The 23,073-nt window shown below is 43.0% G+C and overlaps 3 protein-coding genes across 6 annotated transcripts; 2 read left to right on the forward strand and 1 right to left on the reverse strand.

Annotated features, from left to right (window-relative positions):
* Positions 1-5,312: 5,312 nt before the first annotated feature.
* Positions 5,313-10,128, reverse strand: LOC133909208 (transcription initiation factor TFIID subunit 12-like). Of its 4 annotated transcripts, XM_062351538.1 has the most exons (9): positions 9,591-10,128; positions 8,638-8,799; positions 8,236-8,271; positions 7,798-8,112; positions 7,095-7,169; positions 6,471-6,549; positions 6,294-6,358; positions 6,145-6,180; positions 5,313-5,591 (listed from the first exon to the last, which is right to left on the reverse strand). In XM_062351538.1, exons 1-9 carry the CDS (start codon positions 10,116-10,118, stop codon positions 5,490-5,492), a joined length of 1,398 nt encoding a protein of 465 aa, XP_062207522.1. In that variant the 5' UTR covers positions 10,119-10,128; the 3' UTR covers positions 5,313-5,489. The 4 variants fall into 4 exon arrangements, with proteins under 4 accessions (XP_062207522.1, XP_062207520.1, XP_062207521.1 ...); XM_062351536.1 differs by having other exon boundaries at positions 7,798-8,271; positions 8,638-8,790; XM_062351537.1 differs by lacking the exon at positions 8,236-8,271 and having other exon boundaries at positions 7,798-8,205.
* A 152-nt stretch (positions 10,129-10,280) lies between these two features.
* On the forward strand, positions 10,281-13,227 carry LOC133909209 (uncharacterized). The gene is made up of 5 exons (XM_062351539.1): positions 10,281-10,550; positions 10,651-10,757; positions 11,042-11,543; positions 12,217-12,332; positions 12,813-13,227. The coding sequence occupies exons 1-5, from the start codon at positions 10,281-10,283 to the stop codon at positions 13,015-13,017; spliced, it is 1,200 nt and encodes a 399-aa protein (XP_062207523.1). The 3' UTR covers positions 13,018-13,227.
* A 7,638-nt stretch (positions 13,228-20,865) lies between these two features.
* LOC133909210 (sialyltransferase-like protein 1) lies at positions 20,866-22,571 on the forward strand. The gene has a single exon (XM_062351540.1). It carries the CDS (start codon positions 21,049-21,051, stop codon positions 22,222-22,224), a length of 1,176 nt encoding a protein of 391 aa, XP_062207524.1. The 5' UTR covers positions 20,866-21,048; the 3' UTR covers positions 22,225-22,571.
* The last annotated feature ends 502 nt before the right edge of the window (positions 22,572-23,073 follow it).

The following is a 23,073-nucleotide window of genomic DNA, read 5'->3' on the forward strand; positions in this document are numbered from 1 at the left end:
AAAGAGATAGAAAAATTAGCTATTACTATTATCTAAGTAGTAGGTCTTTAACGTATGTAAACTTTATTATTTTATTATATGTGGATTTATATTAAATTTGGATCCATTGAAAATGCTATCTATTATGATATCTATAAATATTATGAACCGATCTTATAATTAGTAGTTGATTATATTATTAAAAATGCTCTACCGGTGGTGAGCTGGTTAGTTAATCTCGACGTAACAGAACTGCGGACTATGCGTCTATGCTGCGCAAAAGAAGCTTGTCAGTAAAAGTGAAAACTGGCAGTGTGTTTGCGTTTGACCCTGAAACGTGAAGAAAAGGACGCATCCAACAAACACGATGGAGCGACTAGTCTAACGCTATTCCCTGGTACATAGTTGCTGTATTTTCTCTTGTTGGATCGTACTGTTTTCTCTAGTTCCTCATTCTATAAGATCGGGAAAACCAAATTATATAAGATTTTATTTAGAAAAGTTTTTGTGAGTCCTTATTTAAATCATCTATTCCGTAATTTAATGGCTAAGCTGAAGAGTAGAGAGGAAGTGTATATATATAAAAAAAATATCTTTCATAGGACAGGATCATATAGAATTTGCTTTCGCAACCGATGACCGAATTGAATAACATGGATGGAGTAGAAATAGAGTCGAAGCGAATGGAATAATGTGTTAGAATACATAGGCCTGGTCTATTATTTTTATGTAATTTTAAATAAATCTTAAATATCTAACATATATAAAAGTTATAGTTTTATATTACTGTGGAGGTGGAGTAAGACTAATTTAAATTGAGCTCTCTCCTTTAGCCCGTAGCTCATAAGGATTTGAAGAACACGTTGTGCTCACTTGTTTCGTTGGGCCGTGGCTGAGGGCGCATGACACTTGCGTAAATGGTCCGTTAAAATCGGATACAGTAGCTTTCGTAAGTGTGATCTTCTTTTACAATTTTATTCTTTTGTTACGTGAAAAAAATAGTCAACACAATTATATATATATAAACTAAATTATAGCACGATTGTGCTGATCGGTTCTCTCTGTGTATATTTGTTAGCCGCTGCCGCCACAATAAAATACACACAATAGAATTTCGCCTCTATCTCTATGTTGCACCGTAACATGTAGACTATTCCATCCTGTTGCGCTGGCATGCACCGATGGTCGAGAGAGCAGGTCTCCAGAACACATCGGCTTTAAGATAATGCACCGGGAGGGGACAAATAAGATTTTTGAGAAATGCTCCACATGACTGCTTGTGATCCGCTTTCTTGTCGCCATTGATTGCTTGCGATATGCTTCCTGTTTGTCATCGCCATATGCATCGTCATCACGGAGTCTTCTGTGTCTTACTGCCGATCGATATGCGCTACAATTAATCTTCTTTTAATCATGTTTGTCAAAATGAGTGGTACTCTGTTATTTCTATTATTGAGTATATTAGATATGTGTAGTTATATCGTATACCTATCTAGTTTATACTTTTGCTGTATAATAATGATGGTATATAGGTTCTTGTTGATGATTTATTTTGAAATTAAATTAAACTTAAAAATACACTTTTATCTAACGTAATGATACGTACATATGTTGCTGTACCAATACCGCCCTGCATTTGGCCACATGGTAGGGTCCTGAGATAACTGGTGTAGGCTGGGGCTAAAACAGATCACTGATAATACACACATGAGATAGGTGTCCAGCAGTGCAGTGCAGTGCAGGTGTGCAACTATTCCCGTGTCACCGGTTTCATTGCTGAATAGAGCTGCCTAAGACCATCTCCAATAGCTACCTCAAATCTTCATCCTCAAAATACTATTACAGCATCCCCTATCACTATTACAGCATCCCCTATCCCTAACACTGTAGCAATACTGTATCACTGGATAGAGGATCTGTTGGAGATAGATTTCTAGTGCTACAGTATACCGCAAAACACTGTAGCACTAGAATCCCAAATTTGAAGACTCCGTTGGAGATGGCCTAACCGTTTACGCACCCTGCACAACATCCGGCATGAAGCTTGATAAGGACATGGCAGCAAGATCAGCCGATCCGCCTCGTGGCATCAACCAAAACCCTGGCGCCATGTCCAAGACACTGTTCCTACACATGAACTCATCACGCGCGTGGTTTGTTCATCTTGAAGGTAGAGCCGTAATTAAAGGAGGCGGTAGAGACAACACGGACCCACCAATCATCATCACAAACCAGGGGCTGATCAACCGCCTTGTTTTCCATGGCGGTTGAGATCGGGCACACGCACACCAACCGGTTTTGTCCGGTGCTAACCGCCCCATTCACAGATTCACAGCGTCTCCTCCACATGTCTAGGCTGGATCCGATAAATCTCCGGCCGCGCCTGACATTGCAATGAAATTTGTCCTCGATGAAATTGCACCTGTATACATATGGGCATGCCAGCAAGTGCGATGAAAGGGTCATGGCCGGAGGATCCATCTCGACGAAGGGCCAACTCGATTCGGATCCGGCGACCAGGTCACAAGGAATGTATAGCGACATGCCGCTAGCGGCACTCGCACAGGTCGAGCGACGTGCATGTTAGGGTCGCCGGCCGGCCATGTGCCGGCGGCAGGCAGAGTGCTCGGGCGAGCCTGCTCCCCTCATTGGATGGCTTAGAAATTTCAGTACACAGTCCACATTATCACCGACTTACCGTGCAATCAAAGCCGGCTGCTGAATCTGCGCTGCACCCAATATGCCTTTCTTACCTCTCCGAGTGACGCTTTCCATGCATCTCGCAATCGCAAGTCGCAACTGCAACGCACATGCAGACAGGCAAAACTAATACCCGTGATCGGGAACGTATCAACAAATTGGCGCTAAAGTTCCGAAAATCATCTGCGGAACTTGATTGCCAGGTCCCAAGTCCGCTTAGATAATTAGTACACCACCTGACTAGCTGCAACAAAAAAGTAGCAAAACCACGGCGGGCTGGCTGGTTTTCCAGTCGTACTCAACAAAGGTCGTTGCAAATTGCATGCAAAAGTACTTAAACCTAGTTTTAGTATCTAAAGCGAGAGTAATTTATGCATCCAGTACACAACACATTCTCAGAGCCTCGGAGGTAGCTGTCTTGTTCGTACGATTCGCGTCACGGTCGATACTGCATCATGAGCTAAACTCCAACGGGCCACAACCAATTGGGTCACCGGGTCAGGCATGCAATCAGGAAGCATCCATCTTATGTTCCAAGTTCATTGTAGGATAAGACCCGGTCGATATGAAATCCTGTTAACATGTCTCATTGTTTCTTGATAGACATAGACATAGATGGTGGAGTCTAATCGTGATTTATGACGCCTCGGGCCTTTAGTTACACCAGTAATCTTTGGCGTCAAGAGCTTGCGACATAGGTTGTCTCTTGTGGCGCATGCAGCGGGCCTGTTTGGATTGAGATCTGGCCAGAGCTGTCTGGCCAGGTGCTAGTATCCAAACCAAACATGCCTGTGCTGAAAAAGTGACAGCTGACGACGAGCAAATGATTCTGCCACGTCCGTCGGATAGATAGGACATTGCTGGTTGCTCTGCATGTAAGCATTGTGGTGAAGGGAATCGGTTTCGGCCTCCGGATACGGATTCACATGATTCGACCGTTCGATCGGTCAGCTGATACAACAGTCTCCGCTCACCTTTTGATTTCTGAAGGTGACACAGTCTCCGCTCTCCGATGGTGTCCCGACTCCCGATCGAACGATGCCGACTTCCGACACAAGATGATCACAACAACGACCGCTGAGCTACGAGCCATCTCTCTCCATTCCCCCCCCCCCCCCTCCCTTTTCTCGAAAGGGAGTTGCTGTGGATCAGCACTTCAAGGCTGTGCAGTGCAGACTCTGCAGCGTCAATCAAGCGGCATACTCTGTCCCGAGCTGCGGAGAAACTTCAAATCCCCGGGAGGGACCATCGGACGGACCACGTCCAATTAACATCATCCACAAGGAAAACGCGCACCACTCGTGTAGCAGCGGCACGCGGTGGTGCTACTAGCTAGCTAACCGCGGTGTCTCACTGGCCGCCCGGATGATTTGTATCGCAGGCTCGCTCGTCGCCTCGTGCGTGCACTGTGGTGACAGACTTAGGGTCTATTGGTTGTAAGCTGTTTTTAGTTTATGTTTCTGTTAAAAATTTAGAAAATAGAAGTTTAAATAAATGGGTTTGTTGAAAAGAGCTTTTCTAAAAAGTAATGTACTGAAAAGTCAAAAAAATATTATAAAATATAATGATTAAAATCTAAAATTAACTTTTTTAAAAAATATATATAACATTTTAGAGAAACCAAAACATAAGTCCGGCAGGCGGGCACACTGGAGCGGCTCAAAGCAGTTGGCGCCGGGACACCCCGTACGGCCGCGAAAGGCGCCTCGCACCGGAACGGGCCTCGTCGGCGTGGGGCGCTGCGCGAATGAGAAGTCTCCAGCCATTTAGCAGGCCGGCCGTGTGTGGACGCGTGGGCGTGGCCTGGCCTGGCCTGGGTGGCCCGTGTTCGGTGAGAGGTGATGGCGCGGAGTGTACCGTCGTTGAGCTGCGTGCCGTTCACCAATCACCGGCGCTGGGCCGGCATTCGGCTCGCGCGCGTGCTGACAACGAAGAATAGTCAAGAATCCACCACACTTCTTGCGAGTGTCTCGGGGCCGGCGGGAGTTGGCCGGGGATCAACGTTGTCGGCGGCGACGAGGGTCGAGGACTCGAGGGTTCGCGCGGAGGTTTCGCTGAGACATCAATTGTTCGGCGCGGCGCGATGGTTTGGTTGCTGCGGCCGCGCCTCGTACTTTCAGAACGAAATGAGTAGCACTGTGTCATGAGCTCACGATGCGGATCGGTAGACAGAGAGCATCACTGAAACGTCTCTGGCTCATGAATCGGCTGTTTAAGTTCCTCAGTACGTCTGCACCGGTGACATTGAGACAACGGCAATGTAGGGATCACCAAATAAAGACATATGGATGGGCGAACCGGCTCACCTATGCTAAACATGATCTGTCGATGGATGACAAAGCTTCACGTACTGGTGACAGATCAGTTGAGGGAAGAAGCAACGGTGTAATGCCAGCGCGATGCGCGAGCTTCTTCACCTACCCCACAAGGTCCACAGAGATGCTAGCAATGGCATCCTTGAGTAATGCTAATGCCACTCGACTGCAACGAGGAAAAAAAAAACTGCGGAACGAATGCTGCCCTGATGGTAAAAACAATTCATAATTTTTCAACACCAATCCTGCATTGGAGGACGAGTGTTGACAGCTAACTAAAGTTTCAAGGCTCTGAAACTAAACCATACAACCAAAATATGGAACAATAATACGTACTTGTATTAGCACTCTAAAAGTACCAGTTCTGAGAAAAGCATCTGTACATGTAATCGTTGCAAAACAACTACTGCCACCACCGATTCTACATTACAACAAACCAATGGCACGACTATGGTGACTCGTGATATCTGAGTTTGCAGGATTTGTGGGCTTCTTTCATGGAGAAGCTGGCGCAGGTGGCTTCGGAGTCTGATTTTTGTGGTTAGCTGCTGCTTGGGCAGCAGAGTTTTTGGTGTCACTCGCCACTGACTTCTTGATCTGATGATCGTGACACAAAAGAGTAGCATATCAGCACAACATGAAAACAAAGTGACCAATGCATGCAAAAGACAGTAATCAGACGAATGTTCAGGCAGAAGGATTGTGCCAGTGATCACTGATCAGATATGGCCATCACTAGATCATTTTTAAAACGAGTGAAGGCATACATACGATAACATTTTGCACGAACGTGCTACCAACGAGGTGGTTACCAACCAAAATCCAATCAACTGCCTAACCCCGTGTACTCAAAGCCCACGAACCTGAGTCAACCCAAACCCAAGTGCAATAAATGAGTGGCACGTGGCGTTCGTAGTGCATTCGTAAAAATGTTTTCGTAAGTATACCAGCACTCTTTTGAAACAGCATTCAGAAAAGGTTGGAGTTTTGCCGATTCAAAAGTTATACCTGAGTCACAGTAACATTTTCCAGAATATGCCTCCAAGAATGAACACATAAGATGGGAGATATATGGCAATATGTGCAGCTCAAGAAACAATAATGCATGAATTTAGATGGATAGTAGCTGAAAACTAAAAAAAGTGCGTACTAGAGCAAGCCTCTCCCTGTGAATATCGTTGACATGCTGCAAATCAAGATAAAGCGGCAGGAAAAGGTCAGTAGATGTACCCCAAAAAAACTATGCGAAGAAATTTCAAAACAAGCAATCAAGAAGAAGAAATAATATGTATGAATTACCTGTTTCTTATACAGTTTAATTTCATCCCCACTGAAGCCTGGCAAGGTGATATTCCAGCTTTTCTCTACAATGGAGAACACTAAACTATAAAAGAACTACATTTGAAAGGTAACATCAGGGAGCAATGGCACAAAGATTCTAGAAGACAAAATAAAGGGGGGGGGGGGGGATCTCACCTGCATGGAGGAGTACATCTTTTGCTTCTAAGGTGTTTGACTTTCTATGCTTTGCTAAAGAACAAGCAAATGTTGCGACCTGTTTAAAACAGTTATCAGCAAACAGAAACTTAAATGGCTACTGGAAAGGAGCCTAGGAGATGTAACTAAAGTAGCTCGATGACATGACATGCAGATCTAATGACCGTACATACTTTTAACCTATATGAAACATTTTTAGCAGTTTTCATCTGCGAATTATTTCATGGTGACAACCTCCTATCTATCATAACAAAACTATAGTTTCAACACCATAGGTTAAACAAGAAAGTGATGTGAAACAAGAGATAAACTATTGAAAGTAAAGTATAACAGAATGAAGATAAGGAAGCCTTCAACTCTGTTACCAAGGAGGTTAGGCATCACAAAGAAAATTACATACAAGGAACCTAGGTATCAAAAGACATTAATACATAGGCCAAGAAGGATGAGCCACTGGAAATCAATGTATGCACCCTGGTTGACTAAGATAATAGAATGCAGAAAAGCTCGCACATATTTTCGAACACAAAAGATATACATTTCCAAAAGTAAGCATGCTTAGGCAAAAATAATAAAAGAAAAATAGAGAGTGAAATAACTTACAGATTCAACAAAATCTTCAGCAATGTCGATAAGAACATCTTCAACTTCAGGATCCAGCTTTTCGTTAGGATCAATCTGTCAAGTATTCAGTGATGTGAAATAAACCCGTCAAAAAGTTTACTGTTCACTATTCACAGCAGTAACTACTATTTATTAACCATCCTATTTAAACATCTGTCCAAATATAATGGAAGTAAAGATTCAGCGCAGGTCATCCAAAAGCACATGAACATAATGGCACTTATGAAGATAAAATCACAGCTGTCAGCCGGTTAAGGTAAAATGAAGAGTTAAGTATTACGAATGGATTTTACTTTGTCCTTGTCAGATGTGGAAACACAAGAGTATGCTGGGATATAGTGTCCATGGTGTTATTCTACTAATGTTAGATATAACTTGAATTGTTATTTCCCCATTGCCAAGGAAACGAGCCCAGTGGCTCTACTTTTGAATTTAGTAGAATAATAATTGAACTACCAAAGTGTTGTTTGCCATGCCTTCCATGACACAGCCATGCACAGAGCTAGAAAAAATGGAATTAAAAAATGAGTTGAGAGAAACCAAAGAGACCCATTGACGTGCACCTTATTACATTAGTTGCTAATCTGGATGCAAATTGACCGTTGAAGTCTATGGACAAGAAGAGGAAAATACAGGTTCTTGTAGCTTGTTTCAAACAGAAGTTGAGGAAGTAGCAACATACCTGAGCAACTAATTCTTGTATGCTTCTTTTGGTGAGTAGCCGATTACCAGTTTCACTAGCATCTGCATCAGTAGATGTATCCACAGATCGCATGACAGCAGCATTTGGCATAGCAGGAGAATCAGGTTTCTGTGCCATTGACACTGGAGTACGAGCATCTAGCTGCTGAGTAAGCTGTTGCTGATTTTTAAGTGTCGAATTTTGTTGATTTTGATGTGAGGAACTTTGTTGCTGGCTTTGCAGCTGTTGCTTCTGCTGCTGCAAAAGTTGATGCTGTGGTAGTTGCTGTTGCTGCTGCTGGGATGAAATTACGTTCTGTTGATGTGGAGTCACAAGTGCAGATTGTTGTGGTCTTAGTTGTGGCCTCTGTTGGGGCCTAGAAGTTGAAGATGCATTTTGCAGAGTTTGCTGTAAAACCGGCAAAGGAGAAGAACTCACAGGCATTGGCCTCGTTAAAGTATGGGCAGGGGTTCTCTGTGGGAAAATTGTTTAATCAAGCAGAGATTATAACATGAATTGGGACGAATAAGTCAAGCACTCCCTTGTACATTGGATGGCAGAATAGAACTCAAGCAAAAGCAATTGAGGTGCTAATTCCGCTCCACTAAAATTCCATAATTAGACAAAAACAATTATAAACAGATGAGATTCAGGTAATACTTTGTGATTGATAAGTGATAAGTTAACATTTGAAGTAAACCATAGTTGCAGCTCCCAAGACAAATTACTTTAATCTGTAATTTATGCCTATATTAACTTGGATATTGGATAGTGAACAATATAACTTGCATCACTATAAGTAAATTATTCTCTGCTTTTTAAAAGAGATAGGATTCTTACTTGCGAACCTGGCATTTGGCTACCAGATGGAATTGGTGTTGTTGATGATGGAAGACCTGGTCTTGGCTGCTGCGGACCAGATATCGCTCCAGGTCTCATTTGGGTTGTGTTCAGGGAACCAACCATCCCAATATTCTGAATCCCAGGGGATGGCTGCCTAAACTGGAGGCCATCAATAATAAGGAATCCTCGGTAAATTCAAAAGCACAGATTAAAGATGCAATTTACCGACAATGAAAACCCACCAGACCTGCAGGCTGGGCAACATTTTAATGATTTTACATGACTTAACTAACTAAAAAATATTAACACTTGTTTGGGAGAAAAATAAACTCCATTTAATCTTCCAAACCAGTGCACGGCCAAGCTACTAGCAGTGATTAAACTTCACCTGTATCTATACCCACAAACATGGACTGAATTTAACAGTTCCATGAGTTGATGGCAGGATGTCACGAGTTAACGCAGCAGGTGACAAGAAATAAGCAATTGAGTGTTTACACTCCTATACCCGTTGTGAACTGAATTTGGCAAATTCAGGAATGGCTGGACGCCCCAAGTAACATAGCAGGTGACAAGAAATAAGCAGCCGACTCTGTAGGACAAGCATTGCAAAGGAAAGGTATGCACTATAAAACTTGGAGCTTCATTACTGTGAGGTTAAATGCTCGATAAGATGTAAAATGAAAGGTTGGGTTCAAGTATTTTCTGGTAACTAGCTTGAAGCATCAAGCAACCGAAGCTAATACCCACAGGTCATGGTTTCATTGAGAGGAAAACGACCGTAGCTAACCCTCACAAGTCATGGTCATGGTCATGGTTTCATTGAGAGGAAACGACCGTAGCTAAACCTCACAAGTCATGGCTTTACTCGAGAAACTACATTTCCACCGATCATGATCAACCCGAGAATAAAGGCCAACCTAATAAAGAATTCGACAGGAAGTACTAACCTGTGCAGATGACAGCGGGGCCTGGTCGGGGCCGCGATGCATCGATCCGAACTGGTGAGCAAGCGGAGGCGGTGGCACGAACCCGGTGTAACCAACTGGCGTCTGCGCGGGACGCGGCGCTGGCATCCCAATAACAACCCCTCCCCTTGGCACGGTGGAAGCCGCGGGGGAAGAGGTGGGAGCGGTAGCCGACGAGGAGGCCGCGGACGTGGCAGCAGAGGAGGACGAGGACATCGTGATAGGCGAGGCCAGGTGCGTGTACGGCGGCCTCATTCGCGGCGCCAGCGGTCGCGCGGCCGCGGGGCTGGGGGCTGGGCCCTCTAGGGTTTGCGCGGGGTTAAGGGTGGTACCTGGGTTCGGGGTAGGGGCGGCGGTGGTGGAGACGGAGGCGGGTGGGATGGCGGTGGTAGCGGATGTTGGCGGGTTAGATGGTGGCGCCTGAGAGGGAGCAGAAGCTGAGATCGAGGAGGGCGCCGCCGCCGCCGCCGCCACCGCGGCGTCCGGCTGCACGGACGGAGGCGCGTCCATGCTGTTCGACGAATTGCCCCGACCGTCAGGCGGGGAGCGAGGCGTATATGAAGTAGGCACAAATATAAAAAAGTGTAGGGTCTCGTTTGCAAATTATCCTTTCCAAAAAGGGCTTTGCCTCATTGCCTGAACGGTAAACCCCTCACCGCCGAGCACACATCGATGGGCAAGAGCGGGAAGAAGCCGAGAGAGTCGCATCGGCAGGGCCGCGGCCGCCGCGCGTCGCACTTCGGCGACGAGGGCGGTGACGACTTGCCTTCGTCAGCCTATGACGCGCCACCGCCCCAGTCCGAGGACTCCTCCGATGACGACGACACCAACGAAGCAGCTGCGGAGGACGAACAAGAGGGAGACGCAGAAGCAGGCGACCAGGACCAGTGGCGAGCGGGATCTATGCCTTCTAAGTTTCACCTCTACCAGCTCTCCGTGCAGGTAACTCGGCCAGCTTCACACGTAGCTTGGATTTGTGAAAGCCTTTGTGCTCACAACTTGTTCGACGATATGCCAATGCCTGTGACGTGTTTGTGTTTAGTCTCCAAAAGGGGACATCAGCTACCTGCAGAAGTTCTTCCTGATGTACGTTGGCGGACGCGTCCCTCTCCACCTGCAGGAGGATTTCTGTGGCACAGCCCTCCTCAGGTCTAGCCTTTGCATGAACTGCCGTCTGTCATTTTCACGAACACCTCCTGCTGTGTGCACCTGTCGTTGAGGATTTGTACAATTCCTTTAGCACGGAATGATGCCCGAATATTTGCGTTTTGGCGCACATGTTTTTAGAAGCTATCATACTACGTGTCCAAATAGTCACTCTTTAGAGGTTTCTTTTATCAAATGTGCTTCAGAGTATAGAGATGGTTTAGGTTTAGTGTGGGATACATGTGTTGTTGCTCACAAGTCACGATGTATGGTTTTCCTCTTGGCAGCACCGAGTGGATCCGTACTGATGCAAGACGAACAGCAATCGGCTTAGATTTGGACCTTGACTCACTTGAGTGGTGCCTTGAAAACAACCTAAGCAAGATTGGAGCTGATGGGTATTCAAGGATGTTGATTTTCCATGGAAATGTTCTACAGCCGAAGGAAGCCCATCTTGTCAAACAAAAGTTCCACGATCTAGTGCAAGGTCTACATGTAAACACTGATAATGGCTCTTCCGGAAGTAACAGCTGCGAACTGTCAGGTCCTGCTAATCCAAAGTGCTTAGCCAATTCGACCATGTCAGAGACAGCTTTGCCTGGAAGGGACATTATCTGTGCATTCAACTACAGCTGCTGTTGCCTCCATAGTCGGAAGGACTTGGTTTTGTATTTCAGGCATGCATTCAATGCACTCTCGAAAAGAGGTGGTATATTTGTAATGGATGTATATGGTGGCACATCATCTGAACGCAAGCTACGCCTCCAGCGAAAATTTCCCAGCTTCACGGTTAGTAATATCGATTTAATCATTAGCGTTCCATACTTCAATAGTATTTACCAAAGCATCAAGATCCAATTCTTGTGAAGTAGTGGTAAACATGGCACACATAGAATATCCTAAGATCTGTATATTTATATTTCGGGTTGGGGTTGGATTTTTCTTTTCTGATAAAAGGTTGCAGTATTTTTAAGGAATCCCAACATGCAAACTTCGTAGCATTGCCAGTAATATGCAAAATAAAAAATGTTCTAGTGTAATGTATTATTATTTGAGCAATATAATTTTCTACTGGCATGCCCACTCTTTTGCTGGAGCTATATGTTCCTTTTGATTTACTGTTATATTGACCTGTATATTCTTTAATTAGGACATTTAATTAATCCTTATGGGGTGCAAGAAGAATATTCGTTAAACCAAGTTTTCTTTCTTACATATCGTTCTTTCCAGTTGTGCTGATATTTACCTTGGATACTTGGTTGTAGTGTATAAAGATTATAATATCTCCATTACACTTTGAAACTCAGCATCCATCAAGCTTACTAGTCATATAACTTGTGCCCTTGTACTTTGCAATTTGATATAAACTGCAGTTTGATGTTGCTCAGTAAGATGTCATAATCTTGTAGAGGAGAGTAGTACTAGATCTAAGTTTTCTCCTTATGTATTACCTTGCACACAGTATTTCTGGGAGCAAGAAGAGTTTGATATTATAAGTCGCCAAACAAGGATCAGTCTCCACTTTCAAGCTGGAAAGAAGCAAATGCTGCGGCATGCTTTCACATACCATTGGCGTCTGTAAGTTGCTTATACATTAATTGGCAACATTTCAGTTCAGAATTGTTGCTTATATTTCCCAATCACTTGGTGAATTGTCACGGAGGCCACAAGTCTGTAACTCTTTCAAGAACTTCACTGATTCATTCATACTGAAAGTCTAGGAAAAAGTTTAACAACCCTTTTAATTGTATGCCATCCCATGAGATTGGCTTGTAGCGCCTATCTGATTTTTTTATGCCAGCCTTTTGCTGTAGCTGTTTATATGATAGGAAACTTTTTTTCCCTATGCCATATCTTTGTACCTTTTCATAAATAAGAGTGGGATCTTTGGGACGTTCTTCAATTATTGTCAGCAGTCTACTTCTAACAGTACCAGCAAAGCTTCTTCGTCATGGTATCTTTACCTTATGCACTGCAATAGCAACACAGTTTGATCTTTTGGTTCTCTGCAAATAGAGGAATACTACCTTCAAATCTGTAATTCTCGTTGTTTTCCAGATGGTCGATACCAGAGATTAAGGACTGCTTGGAGGAAGCTGGATTTAAGTCCATCCACGTTTGGATCAGGGAGATGCCAAACACCCAGTCAAGTGGAAATGCCAAGGAATATAATGCCGACCGTGATGTGAAGTACGAAGAATCACAGCGTTTCAATCAAGGAGACGCTTGGAATGCCTACGTCGTTGGAGTAGCAAATATCTAGCTGGTGCATGCTGCGTTCTGTTACGAAAATGTGATGGAAACCTGGTCGCTCTCAGTTTTCCCTTTCAATTAATGATTTCCGGATGCTCACGCTCTTATCATGACTATTGCAGCAAATTTATACTACCTCCGTTTTTTAAGATATTGTTTTAGTCTTCGATATATAAAATAATATTGTAATAAATTCTTTTATACATGACATATTTACTCCTTTCGATTTCTTCAACATTCCATCAATAACGCATAAGTCATAAATTCAGCACACTCATTATATTAAAACTATTCTTTTCAATAGACTTTATATGGACACTTTAGTAAAATATCATCTTGAAAATCTAAAACAACGTCTATTTAAGAACAAAATTAGATTCCTAAAACGATATCTATTTAAGAACGGATGTAGTTCTGAAGAAGAAACCTTGGAAATTTTTTCTTTTCAAATGAAATTTTATCAACGTATCATCCTTTGAACCCTCTTTACCAGACAACTATGTATCCTACACACACAATCTGCAGGAAATGATGATGCTTTGATACATACTTTTGATGATATGGTATTTTGATATGGGCCATTGTTCTAATGGGCAATCGGTGATGCTACTTTTCTACCAAACGGAACTTTCTGCTATAAACCTTTCAGCCTAATGAAGTACTCTCCCCAGTCAAAATACATAATATTTTTTATTTTTCATGATCTTAATGTACGACACTGTTTTTATTAAAACATATTGAATATATAATATTATAAAAATATTTTTAAGATAAATTTACAAATTTGATGTTTAGGTTTGCAAACTAAATATTTTAAAAGATATTGACAGATAAAGTTTTAAAAAAATTACCGTAGATCAAATGTTAAGTATTTATGACGAGCAGCTTTTACTACCTCACGTGCTGTCATTTTCGCGTGTCAGACTCTCCAGGTTTGGCATAAAGAGACAGCGACTTCATCTTGCTCCAGTGGAAAAGCACCAGTTCAGGCCTGTTAATATCGAAGGGCGCCTACCTTGCACAACCAAATCAATCCTCCTCTCCTTGGCTCAAAATGCTCAAAGATTCTTATCTTTCCTTACGAGTTTAAAGATTCTTATTGCCTGCCGCGGTGGATTCCGAGTAGATCAAAATGTATGGATCCGTCATATGTCAAAGATGATGGGGGAACACACAGCAAAGATCCATCACTGGTAAGCAAACTGGTAGTTTGATTAACTTAATCGGCAGCAAATACAAGGAGAGACCACATGGTCTCACGCCCATGATAAAAGTTGAAAGCTCAGGCAGCAGCGCGCAGAAGGAAACGGCTTTGAGAGCGACGTATACCAAACCAATCCAATGGGGCATTCCTCCCTCGTCGCATGGGATGCAGACACCTTGTGAAGAAAACAAGACCAGTGCAACTGGGGACGGCAAGATCAGGGCATGAATCTTCCGAGGTCGACCGATTCGCCGAACGATTGACCCCAAGGTCCACGAACCCCAATTCCAAAGGACGCGCAGCGACAGACAGCCACACATTATCGTTTGCTAGCCGCCTTAATAAAACCATTTTTGACGACTTAAAATTCTTTGCTGATAGGTAAGTTTTTTTTTTCCGAAGACGATAGGTTAGAAATGAAGCATACGTTATTTAAACTCTTGGAAAATGTACAGCTTACTTTCTCCATTCAGAAATAGTATACGTATTTTTTTAATTTTAATCTTTAAAGTTGAATTGTAACTAATATTTTCTCATAAAATATATCATTTATAATTACAAAACCTATACAGTCACAAACAGGCTTGTAGCCAGGTGGCAAGTCTCGGGAGAGGCCAAGCCGATCGCGGGTTCAATCTCTGGCCTCGTACGCCCCTGATCTCTAATGAAGATAGTACAGGTAGGATCGCATTATTTAAAAAAGCTATACAGTGTAAAATTATTTTAAATTATGAACTTAATTATATAATTTCTATACATTAGATATGTTTATAATTTTATTAAATATTAGTTAAGATATATAAAGTTTAATTTTTTAAAAAAATACATCTACCATTTCTAAATGAAGAGAGTACTTTATTTGCTATGTAGTTAAAAGCTCCGAAACGTGCATACCCCAAAAACACCAAGTGCCGGAATATGTAGTTTGGGGAGAGATGCATATGGGAACTTGAAAAGGCATCGATGCACTTTCCTCGGATGATCAAACAATCATCAAAACGGCATGCGCCGTGGTGCGCGCTTCCACGCCTACTGTAGCAGGAGCGAGCACTGACCAGTGCCCACAGCTCAACAATGGCAACTGGTGGGGTAAGATCAGAAGACGGGCCCACCTCACATCCTGCAGACTTGTTGGGAAAATAATTTTTGATATGTGATTTTATGTATTTAAGAACTGAATTTAATTTATGATGTGATATATGATTTTTTTATTTGTGATTTTATTTGACTTATTTATATGTTTTATGACAATTTATATCATATGTTATATTATGAATTGAGTCTAGTTCTTAAATATATTGAACCAAATCTCATGTCTCCTTCGATGCCTCATTTTTTAATGATGTCTAAGATGAGAGAGTAAGAAATTATTCTTAACAAACAAATTTGTGTGTTGTTTTTTAAGGATTTTCAAGGTAATTTATTATCTTACAATCATCTAGGATTACTTAAAGAACTAATTTTCTTTTATAAGAAACAAATTTATTCTTTTATATTTTTAAATTACTTGCTACATTATCTTTTTACTTAGGTACTTATCTAATTAGGCCTTATTTATTTGGTTTACGTGGCTTCTGCTTCTTAAAAGATAGAAGCTGAAATAAATAGCTTGTTTTTGCTGGCTTTTGACTGTGGTTTCTGAGAAGCAAAAGCAGTCTTCACTACTCCATCTATCTCAAAATAGATGACTGAGAAACCAAGTTAAAACATGCATTAATTTATTTATGATGAGTGATTGATATTGGTATTTATTTAGTTTGATGATTTTCAATTTTTCATGAGCTTTGATGTGATTTGAATTGATTTAGGATTTTATTTTAGCATATTGATTATAGACTAACTGGAATTAGAATTAGAGATATGTGTTTATTTGTTTTATGGTGTGTAAGTGATAGATACAACTTGATGATCGACGGCGAGATGATCGAGGCTAAGGGGAGTGCTTGGTGCTGGATGATCAAAGAGTCCAGGAGGAGTCAAAGGTGATCCTAGCTGAAGACGTGGATATCAAACAAAACATGGAAGACGATTGGAGACGGTGTGTTGCTAAATTCGAGCGAAGGGGATGTCGGTGCAAGTGACAAGACAACCCAAGGGATCGGGAGCGGGATAGACTTACCGGCGGTCAGGATCGTAAGACGGAATATACACGTCGACATCAGAGCGCTTGTTTAAGATGTAAGCAAATAGGGAGTCACGCTTTGAGAAGCGTGCTAGGGTTTCACAGTTTAGCCTCAAAACCGTGAGAGGACTGGAGGAGTACGTGACACTGTCGTGAATCTTGCATCGAGGCGAATCTAAGTCATGAAGGCGCCACAGTCGTCCGATGACTCAAGAAGAAAATAGATCAAAATACCCTCAGTGGTAAGTAGGAGTGTACTACAAGAGAGGCGGACCATGTTTTCTTCATCGTGGTTCCCACCCCCGGCGTGCTAGTGTACATGCCGAAGGTTTCATATTTGAAAGTTTTTGGGTATTAGTGCTTCATCCTAAAGCGTCACAATCTTGACAAGTTCGAGTCATGTTATTCGATGATATTTTCTTAAGGTATTCTCTTTATGATCATTCTTATAGAATCTTTAATCTTGACACTAACACCATCTTGAAGTCATGTGATGTGATCTTTGATGAATCAACCTCTTGTGTTAGCCCTGTCTTTGAGTGTGTAGGTGACCAGGAGATGAGCGAAAGCATCTTTGTAGATGGCGACCTTCCAGCTTTCAAGGATGACGAGGATGATCCACTACTTCCTACTATCACACTTACTCCCGAGTTGGTTCCTGCCTCTCCTACACCGACAGAGGGTCCTGCAGTCTCTACTTCAATTTCAGCTACTTTCGAGCTTGCACCAGCAGTGTTTGAGGGGGAGATCATCTTGCAACGCAAAGCTCATCAACACATTCAGCGGCGACACCCTCCACAGATGATGATCGACTCACATATTTTGTGGATGGTTGCTACTTTGAGGGATTTTGGGTTAGATTTCAGGAGCGTGTCATTTTGTGTGACAACACCAGTGCCATAAGCTTACCCAATAACCCAGTTCAATACTCCAGAACCAAATACATAGATATGGGATTCCACTTCTTGAGAGCCCACAATGAGAAGAGAGATATTGAGTTAAGCTATATAGATGCCCAACACCAGTTAGCCAACATCTTTATCAAACCTTTAGATACAACAAGATTTATCTTTCTGAGGGGAGAGTTTGGTATGTGTTATCCGTATAGTATTGTGTAAGGGGAAGCTGTCTTTGTACATACTCTATCTTACTTTTATTGCATATGCATTGCATAGTACTTTGTAAGATAATCATATTAGCAAGCTTTACTTATATGTTATTTGCATTTTTTTTATTAGTTGTGAAATTGTGCTGAGTGTAGTGGATATATAATAATTTGCACAAACTTAGACTCTTATTGAAACATGGCATAAAATCTGTTGAGCAAGTTTGTCTTTTCTAAGAATAAACTTGAAATGCAAACATAATCTCTTGTGGCTCTTAATATTTGCTTTAGCTTGAACAATGCTTAAATTAGGCTAGTTCTGTGAAAACCTTGTGCTAGACCGTTTTGTTCAGTTTGGTGGATTAGAGTCTTTTACCTTTGTCTATATAAATGTTTAGCTCATGATAAACCCTTGAAAGAGCATGTACTCTTTTATGTCGCAAAGATATAAATTATTTTGGCTTTGTGAAAAATTACATATCTTGAATCTTATGTTGAGTTAATAAAATGAATGATTAAGTTTTGAGCTAAAATTGAATCCAATACGGTGGCTTAAGGCTTCATGTGGTTTGCCAAAGAAGTGAACCTATGGTTGCTTAAAACTCACTTGAGGTTAGTTAAATAATCAAATGAGAAAGTTAAATTTGTGCTTTTTAATCTGCTAAGAATATTCTTTTTTATGTTGTCAAACTAAGACTTAGATAGATATATGGGTGTTTGTCTAGCCTGTCAGGTTGAACTTGGATGTCTAGTTTGAATTTGTTATAACACTAGTTTCTCTAATCTTTGCACTGATCATAAAATTCTGAATATTTTTATGGTGATATCTTTTGCATAATTGAACAATATGATCAAAGCTTGCTTCACTCTCGGTGCTTGTGGCATAATTGAACAATATGATCAAAACATGTGAAGGTCAAGCAAAGCATGGAATGGAGATAGAAACAACGTGTTGATAAAGTCAGACGAATGAGATATCGGTGCAAGTGACAAGACGGCCTAAGGAATCAGGAGCAGGAGAGGCTTACCGGTGGTTAAGATCATAAGACGGAGTACACGCACAACATCGGAACGTTTGTTTAAGATGTAAGCAAGTGTGGAGTCACGCTTTGAGAAACGTGCTAGGGTTTCGCGGTTTAGCCTCAAAACCGTGGGAGGACTAGAGGGGTATGTGATATCATCGCGAAGCTTGCATCGAGGTAAAGCTAAGTTGTGAAGGCGTCGCGACCATCCGATGATTTGAGAAAAAATAGACCAAAATAATTTTGTTGGTAGATAGAAGTGTACACTAAAAGAGAAGGATATTTTAAGAAAAATCTAGTAAACTTAGGGGTCAAGTTTCCTAAGCTTATAAATAGAGGTGTAGGGTTATAAGAGGTGATGAACCAGGCATTTTGAGCCCCTTGTGCCATCCATATAAGAGCCATGTGCTAGGGTTTTAGAGGAAAAGAAAATGAGTACTTAGCCTATGTATTAGGTGAAAATTTTGTGAGAAAAAATCTTTATAATTTGGCTAAAATAGGGTTGAACTCTGCTATAATAAAGTTTATTTTTCTTCATGTTATTGTGCTCAACTCCTTCTAGTTTTTCTGTATTGGTTCCCTTGCAAGTTTGCAAGTTTTTCGGTTTCCGAATTTGATTTTCGTTATGATTTCTGGGCTAAAATTTCAGCACACTGTGATGTCATTCTTCTTATTGCTAGATGCGTAAAATTCGCATATACATATTTATATGATGGGGTCTTGAATTGTCTTGTCTCTATAAAATCAACTTGGAGAGTTTCGTTGCTGTGTTCATGTTTTCTTATTTCTTTGCAAGCTGTGATTTTTCGAATGCTATAACACATGGATTAATGTTAAATGGAAACTATGATTCATATATCATTCATGGAGACGTGTTATCTCAATTTTTTCTTGTTAAATTTTCTCTCTATTTTTGCTTTTGCTTGAGTTTTGAGGTACGTTGGGTGATCTAAATAGGAGAAGAACATCGATTTCGTAAGAAATTTGCTAAGCCGCATATTCTCCCTCCCTCTAGTCGTCAATCTCGATCCTACAATGACGTTTTAGAGTTGAGCATAAATATTAAGATGAACGATAAAATTAGCATTTTATCTTCTTTTAATGTTATTTATTATGTGGAAAATAAGACTTGTATTGAGAAGTAAATTAATTAATGGAGGGGGTAAGATTGGAAAACTTAGGCTAAAGTTACATCAAAATCGTAGAACGTCACGTATTTTAAACATTGTAGAAGATATAAAACGTCATCTATTTTGAGATGAATAAAGTACTATAAAAGCCTAAAAAAAAATAGAAGCAAATCTAGATATACTTGTAATAAAAATAGACTTTTGGAGAAACTACAATTTGTAGAAGCTCAAATAAACATGGCTTTAATGTTTAATTGGTGTTATGAGTGGCCTCGTATATTATTTTCTGGCTTGTTGGTGGACCTCGATGCACGCTGCCTCACTGCCACCCACGTAAAATCGTTACTCCCTTTGACGTACAAATCAGAGCAGGGCATATTGGATCCCCCGCTCCCGGAACCCCAAGTCCAACCAACCACAAATAGAGCAGCGCACTCCCATATAATCCCACCTCACCAACTCGTTAATATAGTGAACCAATGTTGGTTGACATTGTAGCTTCATCGACACCTTCTTGTTCATTTGTTGGTGTACTATTTCCATTGCTAGTTCATTTGGTTGCTTACTCTTTCTCTAAATCAATCACATTAATAGCAAGGGTTCACAACATCCCTCTAATAATCACAATTTAGGTACAATAGTACGATTTCTGTTACATACCTTCTATTTGCGAAAAAAGCAAGCCAAGAACGGAATGAGGAAGGACAAAATCTTTGTGCCCAACACCGCAAAATCCCTCTACCGCCAACTCTAGATCGAATCAGAGTTCATGCCGCCTGCTTGCAGTTCTTTACCCGACATCGACTCTTAAAATCTTGATTCCCAACGTTGCAAAACCCCTCTGTTACCGACACCAACCTTCCTGTTATCGTTGTATCTACTATAACCCGCTATCACACATAAGATTTATGCACGATAAAGAGAGAAGAAAGGAGGAGCATGCGGTCGTACCAGGGATCCGATGAAGGGATCCATCTTCATCGACGGATCGCGCGAGAAAGGAGAAATGAGCGACGGATCACAGGAAAAAAGAGCGACGGGAGGATCTCGTGGTTCCTGATGATATCGTTCGATCGATTTAGATGTACGAGACAGTTCAACATCTATATCGAATATTCTCCAAACCTTAATCTCTCCGTCCAGAATGGATTGGATCCGTCCAAGGAACCAAACGCGGGATAAGATCTGATCCTGGACAGTCCCCGTACATGAACACCACGATGCGAGCATCCAAACACATGCTAAAAAACTCGCCGACCCGGCCTCTTCTTGATGCATAGGCCATTTAATTTTTTGCCATCCTAAAAAAGTGTCACTTCATCGCTCTTAGTTACCTGAGTCTGACAAATGGGCTAATGGTAAAATCATAAGGGTGACATATTCTTAATTTTTCCCTGATGCGCGTGTCTCCATGCGGCTCCAACCCACTTAGTCCCGGCTGGGGCTGCTGCGGCGGCGATGAAGCGGCCGCCGCTGCGGCGCTCGTTCGCGGTGCTCATCTTCGTCGTGCTCGTCGGGGTGGGTTCGGTGAACACCGCGCTCCGGCGCGCCGCGGCGCCGGCGCCCGCGCGGGAGGCCCCGCCGCTCCCCCTCGACCTGGCGCGCCTCAACGCCACGCTCCTACGCCTGGCCGCCGTCGATCCCTCCGAGGCGTCGCTGCGGCGCGACGTGGATGACCTCCTCGAGGGCCGCCTCCCGGCCTCCTCGGCGCGCGCCCGCGCGTGGCGGCGCCGCGACAGGCTCCTCCTCCACCCTCTCCATCTCCACCACCGCGGCCACCACCCGGACGACGGCCACGACACCCTGCTCCACCCGCTCCCGCGCCAGGAGCAGTTCCACCTCGACCCCGCCCTCCGCCGCGCGCTCCGCTCCTGGCACCGCCTCCGCCGCTACGACCCCGCCGTCCTTCGCAGCCTCCCCTCCCTCCTCTCCCTCCCCGGCCGCATCCCCTCCTGCGCCGTCGTCGGCAACAGCGGCATCCTCCTCCGGGCAAACCACGGGGCCCTCATCGACTCTCACGACGCCGTGTTCCGCCTCAACAACGCCCGCATCTCGGGCTTCGCCGCGCACGTCGGCAGCAAGACCAACTTCTCCTTCATCAACAGCAACATCCTCCACCTCTGCGCGCGCCGCCCAGGCTGCTTCTGCCACCCCTACGGCGAAGGCGTCCCCATTCTCCTCTACATCTGCCAGGCCGCCCACTTCCTCGACGTCGCCGCCTGCAACGCCACCTCCCACTCCCGCCACGGCGCCCCTATCTCCGTCACCGACGCCCGCCTCGACGTCCTCTGCGCGCGCATCGTCAAATACTACTCCCTCCGCCGGTTCGTCGCCGAGACGGGCCACGCTGCCGAGGAGTGGGACCGCGCGCACGACGCGGCTATGTTCCACTACTCGTCCGGGATGCAGGCCATCATGGTCGCGGCGGGAGTGTGCGACAGGGTCAACGTGTTTGGGTTCGGGAAGGCCACCGACGCGAAGCACCATTACCACAGCAACCAGAAGACGGAGCTGGACCTTCACGACTACGAGGCGGAGTACGCCTTCTACCGCGACCTCGCCGAGCGCCCGCAGGTAGTCCCCTTCCTCAAGGATGCCGGGTTCGCCGTCCCGCCCGTCGTGTTCTACCATTAGGCCAGCCTCCTAGAGTGCGCGCCATGTGCTCGACGTTATGTGTCACTGGTGGTTTTCTTTTTTTGGGTTTGATTGGTGACTACAATGTATAATTTGCTGTGTAAGGTGGGTTAGTGTATTGTGATTAGATAATAGGCAAGTTAAGATAGCAAATTTTCGTGTGCTGTTGGAGTTGGAAGGTGTATATTGGGATTAGGCTACTCATTGGTAGGAGAATGATTGCTTGGGTTTTTGACTTCAGCACGACAGTAGGCAGGGTTTGGAATTGTAATCTTAGACTGATATTTCAATTATTAAGAAACAAATGTATATCTTACATATCATCAAAATGCAACTATGTTCCCCTATATGAGTGGTACTTATCTGTATATAGATCCTCTTTTTCGGTCATGATACCTCGATTTAGGAACACGTGGCATTTTATTTTGAAGTTGTTGTATAAACTCTTTTGCATTCATACTGTACCCGTGTCCCATGAATCATCACACAAAGATAACTGAGATATGAGGTATATAGTTCCCTTTTTTTTCTGACTCCTTTTCTTCTATTATTGAAGTTTGCAGCATTATGTTAATGGAAGATTGGATATTTTGCATTGCAGTTCCTATTGTCCTACTCCTACCACTTATGTACTGCTAGTTTGCCAATCTTTGTTTTATTTATGTGATTCTCTCTTAATTCATCTAAACTTGAATCTGCCTATGTTGCACAAGGAATCTGTCTTTTCCTATTTCTGTGTTAATACTAGGACGTAGGGAAAGATACATTACACAGAGAAATATAACTGTAAAACCCTATTACCTTATTCTATGTCTAGCGCATAGCAGCAAGTTCGCCTATATTCCAAAT

Source organism: Phragmites australis, chromosome 2 (assembly GCF_958298935.1).
Source record: "Phragmites australis chromosome 2, lpPhrAust1.1, whole genome shotgun sequence".
NCBI lineage: Eukaryota > Viridiplantae > Streptophyta > Magnoliopsida > Poales > Poaceae > Phragmites > Phragmites australis.

Coding starts and splice junctions, on each gene's coding strand:
- LOC133909208 (XM_062351535.1), bottom strand. CDS start 10,118: ATGGACGCGCCTCCGTCCGTGCAGCCGGACGCCGCGGTGGCGGCGGCG. Junction 8,272..8,637: donor GCCAAATGCCAGGTTCGCAA/GTAAGAATCCTA, acceptor ATTTTCCCACAG/AGAACCCCTGCCCATACTTT. Junction 7,170..7,797: donor TACAAGAATTAGTTGCTCAG/GTATGTTGCTAC, acceptor AATACTTGACAG/ATTGATCCTAACGAAAAGCT.
- LOC133909209 (XM_062351539.1), top strand. CDS start 10,281: ATGGGCAAGAGCGGGAAGAAGCCGAGAGAGTCGCATCGGCAGGGCCGC. Junction 10,551..10,650: donor TCTACCAGCTCTCCGTGCAG/GTAACTCGGCCA, acceptor GTTTGTGTTTAG/TCTCCAAAAGGGGACATCAG. Junction 10,758..11,041: donor TGTGGCACAGCCCTCCTCAG/GTCTAGCCTTTG, acceptor TCCTCTTGGCAG/CACCGAGTGGATCCGTACTG.
- LOC133909210 (XM_062351540.1), top strand. CDS start 21,049: ATGAAGCGGCCGCCGCTGCGGCGCTCGTTCGCGGTGCTCATCTTCGTC.